Below are 16,891 nucleotides of genomic sequence, written 5' to 3'. Positions count from 1 at the left end.
AGAAATATAACTTCAAAAATTTGCAATTGCCCTTACACGAAACCTATACCAAAAAATCAACCAGATATTTGCGAATAATTGCCGCAGGGTTTCTTCTTAATTTTAGTTACAGTTAGGGAAACATATTTTTTAAAACATCTTTTTTAAAAATTTGTCAACTTTCCAGACATATGCTGTCGGGAAATAAATAGTAGAAAATATAGTTCTCTTCATTTTACTATTAAGTAAATTTTTTGCAAAACTTACAGGAAGGGCTACGTTTCGCAAAAACCACAAATTACCTACTTTAAAGGGATGAAAAGGGGGGTTCCGAGGCGAAATTTTTTAAGAAAATGTTAGTCTCATAATAAGCACCCCTTGATATACCAGAAAAAAAAATAAAACCGGACTTGTGTCCATTTTGCGAGGTTCAACCTCTGTTTCCTACACTAATATACACTAATTTAAATCTGAAACTTTCCTTATTTGAACCCATCTCTGTTAACATCCTAAATCTCTGCCTTCCACAATTTACAACGCATAGAGACGACGAATATAGGAAACGGAAAGGATTCTACAATATGCAATCACATTCCGCTTTCATTCGTCTAGAAAAAGATACGAGAAAAGACGCTTAGTACTCACAATCTGAGTAAAGATAGAAGTGAATTAAAAGACAATTTATGTTTCATTTCGATTCAGAGGCAAGGCACAATCTACAGACAGACTGTTTCTGATATGAACTTCATCAGTGCACATGCTTGCCCGCCTCAAAACGAAACGAGATTGTCTTTTTAAATGGAATTTCAAAAATAGATTGAAATCCACTATGGGAACGCTACCGCGTTCTGCATCTGCACTGATGAGGTTCATAACAGAAACAGTCTGTCTGTAGATTGTGCCTTGCCCCTGAATCGACATGAAACATAGATTATCTTTTAATTCACTTCTATCTTTACTCAGATTGTGAATACTAAGAACCTTTTCTCGTATCTTTTCCTAGACGAATGAAAGCGGAATGTGATTGCATATTGTAGAATCCTTTCCGTTTTCTATATTCGTCGTCTCTGTGCCTTGTAAATTGTGGAAGGCAGAGATTTAGGATATTAACAGAGAAGGGTTCAAATAAGGAAAGTTTCAGATTTAAATTAGTGTATATATTATTATTTTTAATAATGTATTCTGTATCTGGGCCTTTCCTATTTTCTTTACGCTAATTTATATTTTTTAAGAACAATATTCAGACTTACCCTTATTTGCCTCTTCATAGTAATACAGAACAAAGTTATAAAATACATGACTAAAATTGGCCAGAATACAGGTATGTTGAAGCAATCGAAGAATGTACAAATTACACCAATGAGTGTACTCTTGGTCACTGAATACCAAAACTTGAATTCTGGTAGTCTTCTTATGAAAGGCCTGAACTCTTCATTGGCTCTAGTGGGTAATTCGGGACCGCCTTCATCGCCTAAAACACAAGGCAATATTAGTTATTAGTTAATATCACTAAAGTTTTTAGTGATTTATGACCCAATAACAGACAGAAAAAGGTATTCAAGTGTATCAGTATTAGATAAGATCAAGAAAAGTAGTGTCCGATGTCAAATAAATACTGTCAGCAGTGCCAAACATAAGCAGAATGGGAGAGATCCATGTGGTCAAAATCAGTGGCACCCAAAAAACCCGACAAGCCAGAATACCGACACGCCAGAATCCCGACACGCCAAAATCCCGACATATAGTATTTTTACTACAAAAGCAAGATTACGTAGGTCAAAATTTCTGACGTAAAAGCACTGTCAAAACATTAGAATGTGACTTTTCATCATGACCACGTTAATGGCATTACTTGTCAGATATTTTTCTTTGTTTTTGTTTACTATAAAAATAATATCTATAATTCTTTATTCTAATTAATTATGTCAATCGGATTTCATCAATTGCCGAAATATATTAATCATAATGCCAAAATATTTGTTAGTGTTAACGAAAATAATGATATTCCATAACATCAACTCTAGAATTGAAATTTGTGTATCACAGCTAAAATAAGACACCAACACGGAACTGCCCGATCTTGTATAAGCGTCCACATGGTATTTTAATAAGAAAAACCTAATCGCGATTACATTGAGAATTTTAGAATTATATTAATTAAATAACCAAACACATTTATTATTATCAATAATATAAATTTTCTAAAACAATTATTTAAGTTCAATATTCCAAAAAATAATAATTTTAGTTAAATATTTTAGACATTCGTACGCTACTCGTACATTCAAACGCAAATGACAGTTCAGTGTTGCTGGTTGCGGTCAATTATGCTGTGAGCTATGAAATAATCTATTTTAATGATTATACCTACACTATGATAATATTGTTGCTAATTAATATATTTCGGCAAGTAATGAAAACCAATTGACATCATTAATTAGAATAAATAATTATAGATATTCTTTTTATAGTAAACAAAAACAAAGAAAAATATCTCTGACAAGTAATGACATAAACGTGGCCATGATGAAAAGTCACATTCTAGTGTTTTGACAGTGCTCAGACGTCAAAAATGTTGACCTACGTAATCTTGCTTTTGTAGTAAAAATACTATACCAAAATCTCGACATACCAAAATCCCGACATGCCGAAATCCTCGTATAAATAAAAATCCCGACCACTACATTTTGAATATTTATTGTTTCCTTTTCAAATGCAGTACCAAATCATATAAAAATATCTTCTTCTTCTTTAAGTACCGTGCCCAAATTTTTAGGCGTGGGTAGCTTCCATAACAATTTGCCGATATCGTTCTCGATCTTGTGCGGCATGTAACAATTGATCTGCTGATAAGCCAGTCCATTGACGAAGGTTTCGGAGCAATGAATATTTCTTTCGACCAATTCCTCTTTTTCCGTCGATCTTTCCATTGAGTATTAACTGCAGCATCCTGTATCTGCTACCTCTCATTATATGCCCCAGATATTCAAGTTTTCTCTTTTTTATCATCTTCATTAAGTCACCTTCGCCTTGACCTACTCTGTTTAAGACTTCTCTGTTTGAAATGCGTTGAACCCAAGATAGTCTGAGCATTCTACGATACGACCACATCTCAAAGGCTTCTAATTTGTTCATCATGTTAACCTTCATGATCCAGGTTTCACATCCATATAGTAATACAGGATACACATAACATTTTAGGAACTTGATTCTTAGTTGTAAATTCAGCTGAGAGTTGCTCAGAATAGATCAAAGTTTCATAAATGCTCCTCTTGCAATTTCTATACGAGTTTTAATTTCTTCATCCGGATTTAGTGTCTCGTTTATCCAACATCCTAGGTATTTAAAATGGTTAACTTTTGTTATTGATTCATCACTGACAATTAGTTGCATAGGGCCGACGTCTTGTTTACTAACCACAAGTAACTTTGTCTTTGTTGCATTTATGTTAAGTCCGTTATTGGAGCATTCTCTAGTGACTCGATCAATAAGGAATTGAAGATCTTCGATATTTTCAGCCATGATCGCGGTGTCGTCTGCATATCTGATGTTGTTAATAGTTTCTCCCCCGATTCGAACATCCCCATTGTCCTTCCAAGGCTTCATTAAAAATTATTTCTGAGTATACGTTAAACAAAGTTGGGGATAACACACAACCCTGTCTGACACCTCTTTGAATGCAAATTTTCTTTGTTTCTTTGCAGTCTAGCAGAATAGAAGCTTCTTGATTCCAATATAGATGTTGTAAAAGTCTCAGATCTTTATCATCTATTCCAATCATTTCTAGATATTCAAACAACCTATCATGTTGAACTCTATCAAACGCCTTCTCAAAATCTATAAAGCAGACGTAAATTGGTTTCTGTACTTCCCATGATCGTTGAAGTAATGTTAACATTGAGAACAAAGCTTCCCTTGTTCCCAATCCTTCTCTGAAACCGAATTGTTTGTTTCCCATTGTCTCTTCACATTTCTGCTTGATTCTATTATGAATTATCTTAAGAAGTAACTTGAGAGAGTGGCTCATGAGACTAATTAGTCTAAAGTCTTTACATGATGATGTATTAGGTTTTTTTGGAAGTGGAATAAATGTAGACTCCAACCATATCTGTGGCATCATTCCAGTCTCGTATATATGGTTATAAATGTTTGTTAATTGTGAGACATTATCGTCATCCAGAAGTTTGAGCCAGTCTGATGGTATTTTTTCAGGGCCTGGAGATTTCCCATTTTTGCTCTGTTTGATGGCTTTCTTTACTTCCGCTTTTAAAATACTAGGACCAGTATTCGTATACTTTGTGGTGTTAAGTGGTGGCCTCGTATCCAGGAAGAGCTCTTTTATATAGTTAGTCCATTCTTCCTTTTTTTCATCCAAGTCGAGAATTATGTTACCTTTGGAGTTTCTCATAAAGTGAGGAGTTCTTTTTCTCTGAGTGTAGGTAATTTCTTTAAGTTTTTTATGTATATTAAACTCGTCATGTTTTCTTTGTAGTTCTTCCATTTCACGACATCTTTGTTCCATCCAGTCCTCTTTTGCTCGCTTAACCTCGTATCTTATTTGTCGATATATCTCTCTATACCGAATCTCGTCTTTGTTTAAAAAGACGAGAATTTATATATTTATATATAATTTATTATTTATTTATATTTATATATAATTTATATTTATAAAAATATAGAGTATTGAAATTGAAAAATTAATTACTTACTAATAAGTACGGGTACTAATCATTATGTATTTTAAAAGAGAAAATTATTAAACACTATTTCATAATGTAAAAGCTATACTTACTGAAATGGACTGATATAATATGGTTTGGTAATATTTGTATTTGGTTAATATATGGTAAAATGGTTTGAAATAATACTGTAAAGTAACAAAAATAGATAGATACTAAAGGGTGATTCATTTAGAGGTACTTTTTTCGGTGAGGATTTGATGGGAGATCGTGCATGAATGGTATCACCTAAAGTTGCTTTCTTATTCAGTATTGTTTGACATTTCATCCTAGAAAGACTTAACTCAGCACAACGTCTAGAAATTATTTAGTTGTATTACGAAAATAAGCGTTCAATGAGGAATGTGCTTCGTGCGCTTAGAGCAAAAAAAAAATGTTTTCCGATGAGGCCCGTTTTTGGCTTAATGAGGACGTGAATAAACAAAATGCCCGTATTTGGGTTGATGAGCAACCCAAAGAGGTTCAAGAGTTGCCAATACATTCAGAAAAAACCACTGTTTGGTGTGGTTTATGGGCCGGTGTCATCGTCGGTTCATGTCTTGGACCGGCCACAATGTTACTGTGAATGGAGACCATTATCGCGCCATGATAACGGACTATTTGGTACCAGAAATTGAAGTTCGTAGTTTAAGTGACATTTGGTTCCAAAAATATGACGCCAACTGCCATACATCCCGTGAAAGCATGGCTTTACTGAGAAAACGCAATTTATTTCACGCTTCGGACCAGTGACTTGGCCGCCTATATCCTGTGACATCACACGTCTAGTCATTTTGCTCTGGGGCTACCTCAAGTCCAAAGTCTACGTGAATAAACCGACTATGATTGAGGCATTGGAGGCCTCACTCGAGTCACTGGTCAAATACCAATCGAAAAGCTCGAACGCGTCATCGAGAATTATACCTTCAGAATGGACCGTCTTAACCGCAGTCATGGTCAACATTTGAAAGAAATTATCTCTAAGAAGTAATTGTAAAGAATGGTTCTTTTTTACGACAATTCTTCTTCAGGTGCCATCTCCGCTACGGAGGTTGGCAATCATCATAGCTATTTTAATTTTTGAGGCAGTAGCTCTAAATAGTTGTTTCGAGCTGCATCCAAACCACTCTCTCAGGTTCTTCAACCATGAAATTCGTCTTCTTCCGATGCTTCTTCTGCCATCTATCTTTCCCTGCATTATGAGTCGTAGGATACCATACTTCTCGCCCCGCATCACATGTCCGAGATACTGTAGCTTCTTTTCTTTAATTGTAAGTTCAACTTCCTTTTCTTTACCTATTCTTCTCAGTACTTCATTGTTTGTAACTCTATCTACCCAGGAAACCCTCATAATTTTTCTATAGGTCCACATTTCAAAGGCGTTAAGTCGTCTCATTGTCTCTACATTTAACGTCCATGATTCCACTCCATAGTATAGAACACTGTAGACGTAACATTTTGTTAGGTGTACTTTAAGAGCTAATGTTAAATCTTTGCTACATAGGACCTTTTTCATTTTTATAAAATTAGAACGTGCTTTTTCGATTCTGACTTTTATTTCTGCAGTGTAGTCATTATTTTCTGTTATAAGTGTTCCTAGGAAAGTGTACTTTTTTACTCTTTCGATCTGCTGGCCCTCTACTATCAAGATTTCGTTAGTATTATGGTTGTTTTTACTAATTTTCATAAACTTTGTCTTTTTGATATTGAGAGAGAGTCCGTACTCCCTACTACACCTTACTATTTTACTCATGAGTCTTTGCAGGTCTTGTAAACTATCGGCTATTATTACTGTATCATCTGCATATCTGATGTTGTTAACTAAGACTCCATTTACTCTTATGCCGACTGTTTCATCTTCCAGAGTTTCTCGCATTACCTCTTCAGAATAAGCGTTAAATAATAGAGGTGATAGTATGCAGCCTTGCCTGACTCCTCTCTTTATTTCCATTTCTTCAGATGTTTCTTTTTCAATTCTTACTATTGCTCGCTGATTGTAATAGAGGTGTGTTATTAGTCTTAAATCTCTTTCATCTAGGTTTTTATTTTTTAGGATTTCCATGAGTCGATCATGTTTTACTTTATCAAACGCCTTATTGTAGTCTATAAAACAGACGTAAAGAGGATGGTTAACATCCAAACATCTCTGTGTCAGCACGTTGAAGGAGAATAATGCCTCTCTGGTACCCATACCATTGCGGAACCCATATTGAGTGTCACTAATATCCAGCTCCAGTTTAGAGTGTATTCTGGCGTGGATAATTTTCAATAGAATTTTCAAGGTATGTGACATTAAGCTTATGGTTCGGTAGTCACTGCATTTTTTTGCATTCACCTTCTTTGGCAAACACACAAAGGCTGATGTCAACATTTCTCTAGGGATGATTCCAGTAGTATAGATAGCGTTGAACAGTTCTACTATTATGTCCAGGTTTTTCTCGTTGACCAACTTTATCAGCTCGCTAGGCAATTCATCTGGACCAGCAGATTTATTGGTTTTCATAGAGTTTATTGCCTGACTAACCTCTGATTTGGTTATCTCTGGGCCTACATCTCCCGTTTGGCTATCTACGGATGTACTAGCTTCTCTCTGGTCATGAAATAGTTCCTCGATATACTCTTTCCGACTTTTTACGACAATAAAGATTTTTAAATAAAATTCATTTTTTTTATTGTTTTTTCTTTTTTAAAAAAGTACCTCTAAATGAATCATCCTTTATGTATGTATTATAGTTTTGAAAATCTGGCTGAATTATAGCTACCGGGATTTTGGAGTAGACCCGGTCAAAATAGCAAGAGATAAATCACCAATCGGCAGAAGAAGTATCGGACAATCGCATAAAAGATGGTGTGACAACCTTCCATAGAGGTATCAATTCGCCAATGAACAAGCAGAATTGCTTAAAAAGAAGAAGTGGTTGTTGTTTGTTCTGAAAGCTGGTGTTATTTATTTCTTTTTTATTTGTTTGGCCATTTTTGTTGATATCTTGCCTGTATACAGTGTGTCTGCGTTACTCGGAACCATATGGGAAACTTTTTTAATATCAATTTTACGAAAAAAAGTCATTCTTTATAAAGTGCTCTGCATAGTCTAAAACCTAAGATGCAATCATCAGATATCAAATTTTATTAATAATATACGAGGTATGTCCAAAACTATGAATTTCGCTCAAGAGTAAAGTGCCTTTACATTTCACAATATCAAAAATTGTTATTAAGAAAAGTTGTTTGCAATTAAAAATTGTTATAATATGCATTCACACTCTTCTAATTGAAAAAAAAAATTGAAAATTTTCCTCAAATTACGGATTTTTATTTAAGATAACTTCGTTATTATTAATTTGGCAAAAAAAGTTATTCTTTATAAAAATGTCTGAATAGTCAAAAAACTAAGATGCAATCATAAGATATCAATTTTTTTAAATTTTATACGAGGTATATCAAAAATATGAATTTCGCCCAAGAGTAAAATACCTTTTAGTCCATGTGGTGAGACCGCTCCCGTCTGAAAAAATTTCTGATTCGGTTTCTCTGTGGATTCCTATTCAAAAATGTCCCCTTTAAACAAATCTGAAGGGTGCCGGGCGGAATTTTTGGGCAGAAATGGTTTAAACAATGTTTTTAAACAAATACAAAAGATCACGTTTAATTGCCCTGGAACATATATTTTTAGGTTTTTTGGGTCATTCTAAACAAGAAAGGTATCTTGTAATTTTTCTTAAAAATTGATAGCTTTCGAGTTATAGGCGATTTAAAATCTGAAAAATGCGAAAATACGCATTTTCGAGGCTTAAAAACTCATATTTAAATTAGTATTTTTGAGGTTGCCAGATTCTTAAATTGAAGATTAAACATTCAGCTTCAAGATTCTGAAGAGTGATCGCGTTTAGCCTTAATTAATACCGTTGTTTTTTAATTGTTAAATATGCGTGTTTATCCGATTATTTTTTTGCCGGTGCGGCGCGCTCTATTTAAAAAATCTCCTATATTCTTCCGAAAAATATTTTTTCCAGATTCTTTGGGATATTCTAAATAAAATAAGTTTCCTGACATTTTTCTCAAAAGTTAATAGTTTTAAAGTTATAAGCGATTTAAAATCCAAAATATGCCAAAAAACGCATTTTCGGATTTTAAATCGCTTATAACTTTAAGACTGTTAACTTTTGAGAAAAATGTCAAGAAACTTATTTTATTTAGAATATCCCAAAGAATTTAGAAAAAAATATCTTTCGGAGGAAAATTGGAGATTTTTAAAATAGAGCGCGCCGCACCGGCAAAAAAATCGGATGGACATGCATATTGAACAATTAAAAAACGACGGTTTAAATTAAGGTTAGACGCAATCACTCTTCAGAATCTTGAAGCTGAATGTTTAAACTTCAATTTAAGTATCTGGCAACCTCAAAAATACTAATTTATATATGAGTTTTTAGGCCTCGAAAATGCGTATTTTCGCATTTTTCAGATTTTTAATCGCCTATAACTCGAAAACTATCAATTTTTGAGAAAATTTACAAGATACCTTTCTTGTTTAGAATGACCCACAAAACTTAAAAATATATGTTCCAGAGCAAAAAAACGTGATCTTTTGTATTTGTTTAAAAAAATTGTTTAAACAAGTTCTGCCCAAAAATTCCGCCCGGCACCCTTTAGATTTGTTTAAAGGGGACATTTTAGGCTTCGAAAATGAGTATTTTCGCATTTTTCAGATTTTTAATCGCCTATAACGCGAAAACTATCAATTTTTGAGAAAATTTACAAGATACCTTTCTTGTTTAGAATGACCCACAAAACTTAAAAATATATGTTCCGGAGCAAAAAACGTGATATTTTGTATGTGTTTAAAAAAATTGTTTAAACAATTTCTACCCAAAAATTCCGCCCGGCACCCTTTAGATTTGTTTAAAGGGGACATTTTAGGCCTCGAAAATGAGTATTTTCGCATTTTTCAGATTTTTAATCGCCTATAACTCGAAAACTATAATTTTTGAGAAAATTTACAAGATACCTTTCTTGTTTACAATGACCCACAAAACTTAAAAATATATGTTCCGGAGCAAAAAAACGTGATCTTTTGTATTTGTTTAAAAAATTGTTTAAAAATTTCTGCCCAAAAATTCCGCCCGGCACCCTTTAGATTTGTTTAAAGGGGACATTTTTGAATAGGAATCCACAAAGAAACCGAATCAGAAATTTTTCAAGGCGGGAGCGGTCTCACCACATGGACTATTTATAGTTCACAATATTTCAACTAGAAGGGTACAATTGTATATTGAAACATAGTTTTTAATTCTGAACAACTTTTTATAATAACAAATTTCAATACTGTGAAAAATAAAGGTACTTTACTCTTCAGCGAAATTCATATTTTTTGACATACATACCTCGTATAAAATTGACAAAATTTAATATCTTATAATTTTATCTTAGTTGTTAGACTATGCAGAACGTTTTATAAAGAATAACTTTTTTCGTAGAATAATTATAACGGAGCTATCATAAATAAAAATATATGTTGGGTGTCCATGATTTGAGGAAAATTTTCAAAAACAATTTTTTCAATTAGAAGAGTGTAAATACCGATTATAACATAATTTTTAATTACAAACAACTTTTCTCAATGACAATTTTCGATATTGTGAAATATAAAGGCACTTTACTCTTGAGCGAAATTTATATTTTTTGACAACCTCGTATACTGTTGATAAAATTTGATATTTGATGATTGCGTCTTAGGTTTTAGACTATGCAGAGCACTTTATAAAGAATAACTTTTTCGTAAAATTGATATTAAAAAAGTTTTCCATATGGTTCCAAGTTACGCAGACACACTGTATAATTATAATCGAGCAGAAGATACTAGATTTTCTGCGTTCTGGTGTGTCTACGAACTTCCTCGTTTTTTAGTCTATTTATCTCGAGCTCAAGCTTATTACTTTTTCTCTCTCCATTTTACGTTGTGTAGAAGTCATCATAAAATTATTATATTTCTTCCTCGGTGTGAAAAAAAGTAAATAGTATTAAAATGCTACAAGAAAATAATTTCAGATCAGAACAATATTAACATGTTATTATGCAATTTGTTCTCTGTAGCGAATTGTTCCAATTCATGTCCACTCTCATTTAAGTGCTGTTACCCCATTGTTCCCTCTATTCGAGGAATAGGCATGCTTCCTGTTCCCTGTTATAGTGTGACGTGTGATAGAATATTCTTGAGAAAAATATGAAGACCGGTACAAAATGCTGGGTATTTACAAATAAAGAAGTACCTCTCGTTAAACCTAGTACCTCATAAAGTCGATTCGCTAATCTGAGACACAACTGTCTAGTGATGTTAGTAATTTTTTTGGAAGTTAGATCGCTAGACGTGACTGGAAATTACTACACAACCAAACATACCTGCTCATGGCCAATGTTATTAATAGTAAACAGACATAAATAACATAAACCTTACGCAAATCAATAATTATTTATTTACACCATTACAATGTATTGATAACAAATGAGAAAATTATTTATTGTACACCTGGTTCCAAAAAAAACTGATACGACTCTTGACGCGTATTTTGTAGAAAATTGAGCAGTGTAGTTTGAAGGATAAATACTTAATATTTACATACTGTCAATGTCACTGCCAAATCTTAAAATTTGTCAGATAGCTTATTCTGTTCCACGGTTATTAGACTTTATTATTAATCTTTATTATTAATACTTTCTCCGCAACTGAGGGTATCTTATAAACTGTATTGTTTTTAAACAATAGATGATAGAATAAAAATATTGACAGTTCAAAAATGTGAACATTATTGCATTGTGTGTGGCCTAAGTTTGGGCTGAAAACTGAAATGTATTACATTTTTACAAAATTTTGGAATGTTTAATTACGTAGACCAATTTTAACAGTTGTTTTCAATACAGATTTAAATCATCTACAAATAGTTTCTAATGTCTTTTGATGTCAAATAATTAGGGAAGCTGGAATTCAACAGTTTAGAATTTTACATTGAGTTAATGCAAAATTGTGACGCATGTCAAAATTCTCAATATATTTTAATTGTATTCATTTTTTTTGAATCCTGAGAAAGCTAATAAATATTTTTGAAAAATTTAAACTCAGAATGAAAGACTACATTATTACCGAGGGCTGAAAGTCCCTGAAAACTTCTATAATATTTATTTTAATAAGTTACAGGGCTGAAAATAAAAAAAAAGTGTGATATTTAATTTCAAATATTTCATTCAATAGAAACTGCTTGTTTATTCTAAGGGGCTTTCCGCCCTCGGTAATAATGTAATCTTTCATCCTGCGTTTAAATTTTTCTAAAATACTTATTAGTTTTTTCATGAATCAGTTGTTTGTTGTTTGTTTATTTTATTATTTGTCTGTCATAATAAATATAATGTCAGATCAATCAAATACACTGCTCAACATGATGAAATCTTACTAAGAGTCGTATCAGTTTTTTTAGGAACCGGCTGTACAAAACAAAAATATTTTGAAGAAATAAATTGCACAAAATTGTATGAGTTTAGTACCTATACACTCCCACTATTTCCAATAATCATTCTTTTTTTAATGAAAGATTAAGTTGATTTGAGCAGTTAATAGTGTGAGGTAGGAATTTTTGTGTTGTATGTTTCCTATTCCGAATGTGTCAAAATGAATCTCGGCTGAACGAATTCAGTATAGAAATAATTCAAATCACAGTTATGTAGTAACTGTGTTCAATATTAATTTCACGTAATATTTAATAATCAATGCATATTTTTTAAAAGAAATCACAAAAAAACTACTTACCATCAAAGTCCATTGCAGGATCGATTTTTGGTGTGAGAAATGCTATAAACAGATTTAAATGATATATACCTAATGCATACGTGACTATATACCAGCCCTGAAAGAAACAATCCTCTTATGTAGATTACTTAACAGTTGAAAATATGCATAATAATAATACAGTAACCGCCATGCTAGTAGACACACGGGCACATTGAGCTAATACAGTCCTGGACCCTTCACTTCTTGCACTGTTTACTTTTATGCCGAGAAGTAAACAGATTAATGCTACATACAAAAAAAGTCCCTTGACGTCAAAGAAGAAGTGTTAAGTTGAAGAATATCCGAGATGTCATTACATAACCTAAAAATGTATAGTGACGTCTAGAACGTCAGAAAATGTATTATTGTGGATCAATCTATCAATCAAAGATAGAATAAAAATTTTATTTTTTAATATAACGCGGGCACATAAATTTGATACACCCTGTATATTGATTTGTAAATATTTATTAGAAGTTAGTTGTCACGCAAGGTGGTTTCTCCTTAATGAAGTTTTCCATGAAGAATTAAAAACATTTTTGTAAATAAAAAGTGAAGTGAAAGTTATTTAGGATTATAATTTTAAACCGATTGTTTATTACGGAAAAGGGAAATCCACAGGTAGATGTAATTATTAGTTTTTAGAAAAATAGAGGTAAAGAGAATTGGAATTTTAAATATGTTTGTTTAATGACAGGAATATTTAGATAATTTCCGAAAAGTCATTAGTTTTGAGTAGAAATATTGTTTGAAAGAATGACTGGGTTTTTCGATTGAAACAGAGGGAGGTGGAGAGAGAAATGTTTCTGATTGGCTTGGCAATTTGGAATGGGGAAAGTTTTGTTTGAATGTTGAGATAGTTTTGGAAAGAGGAATTCATTGTGTTACCGGCATCCGAAAGGGGCAGTCTAAAGTTTTCGTGAGTAGTTCAGCAGCAAGTACTAGTGTTTTGTTTTGATAGTGGGAGTAGCCGAAAAGTGGTACGAGAGACAAATCAAATCGAGAAGAAATACCTCTTTGATTATGTACAGTCCAAGAGAGTAAGTTACAAGAATTATCATTATAAAAATTATTTGTGACACCAAGTAAAAAAGATACTTGGATCTCAGGAGATTATTGTTGAGAGAAAGAAAGGAGAGAGTTTTGGAGTTTATTGAACGAGTACTGGCAAAAAAGAGGCCTGCCTTGTGTTTTGGAGAAATAGTTGCTGGTATCCTGCTGGATTGTTTGCTGAGAACGGAGAGGGCTTTGATTGGTAGCCTAACATAATCAACAAGGAGGAGCTGTTTGGGTCAAGAGGAGACATCATTGTGTGTGAATCAAAAAGGTCAGTCAATAACCTATGTGATATTTTTTTTATGATCAGAAGTTGAATATTTTACGTAAAAGCATATGCATTTTAAGATTCCAACATTTCAAAAATTTAATAGGAAGTATAAGTAATTTGCGAATACCAAATTTGTTTGCTTAGCTTGTTTTATTAATAGTATCAAGAACAAAGAGATAAATATTTGTTTGAATTAGATTAATTTATATGGTAAAAGTTTCTTTTGGACAGTTATGCCCACAGGATTTAATTAATAAATTTACAGAGCATTGCTTTTGATAATAAAGGTATTTGTATGTGTTTATTTATGATTTTTCTATTTATTTCTTTTTCTTATTTTATCCCGATAAGGATCAACTAAGAGATACTGAAGCCACGAGAAAGAATAAGTATAACCTAAGAGAATTTAATTAATTTTTTTTATCAAAGGCACCATGAGATTTTTTCTTAATAATTTTTATGTATGATTTGCGTTAATTAAATAATTGATCAAATAAATAATAATATATCAAAATAATAAGAAGCAGATCATAACAGTATATAAACATACAGAGTTGACAGTTTATAGAACAGTTGTATTTGAAGCATATACTTATACAGGGTGTCCAGAAACTCTACCGACAAACGAAGACAGGAGATTCCTCAGATAATTTTAAGACAATTTAACCCAATTCACCTAGTCCGAAAATGCTTCCTAAGGGAGCTAGAGCTCTTTGAAGATGGCGTCATGTAATTAGTTTTTCTTAAATACCTCCAGAACGCTTCTATTTAGAAAAACGAAAATTGGTATGCTAATTTACTTTTCAGAAATGAGTCGATTCCATCCATTGCGAATTTCTAGTACCGGTCATAGGCGTCCGTTTTGGGTAGGGCAACGGTTATTTTATCGCATAACTTTTTTGTTTTTAACTTTTAAGCATTTTTGACACTGGATTGTTAAATTGTGAGGTATTCTAGAACTAAAAGGTACTCTTACTTTAAGTCGATAGGATACACCGTTTTCTAGAAAAATCGATTTGAAAATTTTTCGTTCTTCGAATTAAAAAAAAAAGATTAAAAAAAACTATTTAGAAAGATGAAAACTGGTACATTTAATCGATTTCATTAATGGCGAATTTCTAGTACCGGTCATAGGCGTCCGTTTTGGGTAGTTCAACAGTTATTTTATAGCATAACTTTATTGTCTTTAATTTTTAAGTATTTTTGACACTTTATGCGCAGAAAGCCACTACGCATCCGCTAGGAAAAATATTCCGATTCGGATTTTTTGCGCAATCTTACTTAAAAAGGACCCCTTTTAACAAATTTGCATGTTGCCAGGACCAAAAGTGGGTCAAAAATTTTTTAAACGTTTTTTTTTTGTTTTTTTTTCTAAAATTATTTTTATTTGCATGGAACAAAGTTTTTTTAGCTTTTTTGGATCATTCCAAAGAGAAAAGGTCTTTAGTGACTTTTCTCTAAAGTTGATAGTTTTTGACATATAAGCGATTAAAAATTGAAAAATTGCGAAATTGGCCATTTTTAACAATCAAAAACTATGTGAAAAACTGAAAATTTGAATGTTGCCAAGGTATGCAGATATTCTTTAAACATCGATTGATGAAATCCCGAAGAGTTTTTTGTAATACAATATTCAAAACTCCTTTGTTTTTTAATTGCTAATCAAGCGTGCGCGACACTATTTTCCACCATTGCATGTGTATGGGTTATTCCATTTCAAATCACTCAATTTTGGAGCAAAAAAAATTTTGGACCTCCGATTTGTCTGAAAATTGGTATATAGCTTCTGCGGGACGTACAAATAAGATATTTAAGGTCAAAAAATCTTCTTCTTTTTTTCTCAAAATGTTATTTTATGCGATTTTACAGTGATTTGGTGTTTATTTATACAAATTTGCATTTTATATCGTAAAGTATCAATGAAAAACATAATATTTTAATAGAAAGGACTCAAAAATGTCATTATATGGCATTATAACAAGTTACTTTGATTCAAAACAAGCTTTTGATCAAATTTTATAGTGTAGAAAACGTTAAAATACCGTTTTTACATTTTTCTCCATTCCCAAAATACATCATAATCGATTTGGCTGAAAATTTGCCCACAGATAGACAAAACATAGGACTTTAAGTGGTGAGAAGGATTTGAATTATATTACAATATCAAAAAAGTTACATGCAATATTATAGTCAAAAATATAGGCGTCTACTGTAAGTAAAATTAACTCGAAAATATCGACCTCACGACAAAAATTGTTAAAAAGAAATTGTAATAATTGTAAATACGATTTATTTGGAACAATTTCAGTTCCTACCATTTTTGTCGAAAAGTTAAAAATGGCGGAGATATTGAGCCAAACAGGTTCTCCTTTAAAATCAAGATGGCGGCTAACGTAACGGAGGAATTCATTCGTGATTTTAAATTTAGGCTACTATTGACTCCCTTAAAGATCAGAAAAATAAAATTTTGGGCAGCTCGGCATTCAAGGTCAAATTCTATCCCGACTGGACTAATATATACTTTTGAGTCTGATATTACTGCATGTAACTTTTTTGGTATTGTAATATAATTCAAATCCTTTTAACCACTTAAAGTTCTATCTTTTGGATATCTGTGGGCAAATTTTCAGCCAAATCGATGACGATGTATTTTGGGAATGGAGGAAAATGTAAAAAACGGTATTTTAACGTTTTTTACACTATAAAATTTGATCAAAAACTTGTTTTGATTCAAAATAACTTGTTATAATGCCATATAATGATATTTTTGAGTCCTTTCTATTAAAATATTATGTTTTTCATTGATACTTTACGACAGAAAATGCAAATTTGTTTAAATAAACACCAAATCACTGTAAAATCGCATAAAATCACATTTTGAGAAAAAAAGAAGAAGATTTTTTTACCTTAAATATCTTATTTTTACGTCCCGCAGAAGCTATATACCAATTTTCAGACAAATCGGAGATCCAAAATTTTTTGCCTGAGTGATTTGACATGGAATGTACCGTATACAGTATGGTGCAAATGAAAGGAATAAATTCGTTA

General features: G+C 32.2%; 1 protein-coding gene across 2 annotated transcripts in view; it reads right to left on the bottom strand.

Annotated features, from left to right (window-relative positions):
- Positions 1-16,891, bottom strand: part of LOC126883349 (protein RER1) — a 32,087-nt gene that overhangs the window by 6,218 nt on the left and 8,978 nt on the right. For both annotated transcript variants that reach the window (XM_050648802.1, XM_050648801.1), the window contains exons 4-5: positions 12,496-12,592; positions 1,230-1,450 (exon numbers count right to left, since the gene is read on the bottom strand). In XM_050648802.1, coding sequence (XP_050504759.1) covers positions 1,230-1,450; positions 12,496-12,592 — 318 coding nt within the window. The remainder of the gene's footprint in view (positions 1-1,229; positions 1,451-12,495; positions 12,593-16,891) is intronic.

The sequence above is a fragment of the Diabrotica virgifera genome, chromosome 4, assembly GCF_917563875.1.
Source record: "Diabrotica virgifera virgifera chromosome 4, PGI_DIABVI_V3a".
Classification (NCBI taxonomy): Eukaryota; Metazoa; Arthropoda; class Insecta; order Coleoptera; family Chrysomelidae; genus Diabrotica; species Diabrotica virgifera.
The sequence above is the reverse complement of the archived record's forward strand: the minus strand, read 5'-3'. Positions and strand labels throughout refer to the sequence as shown.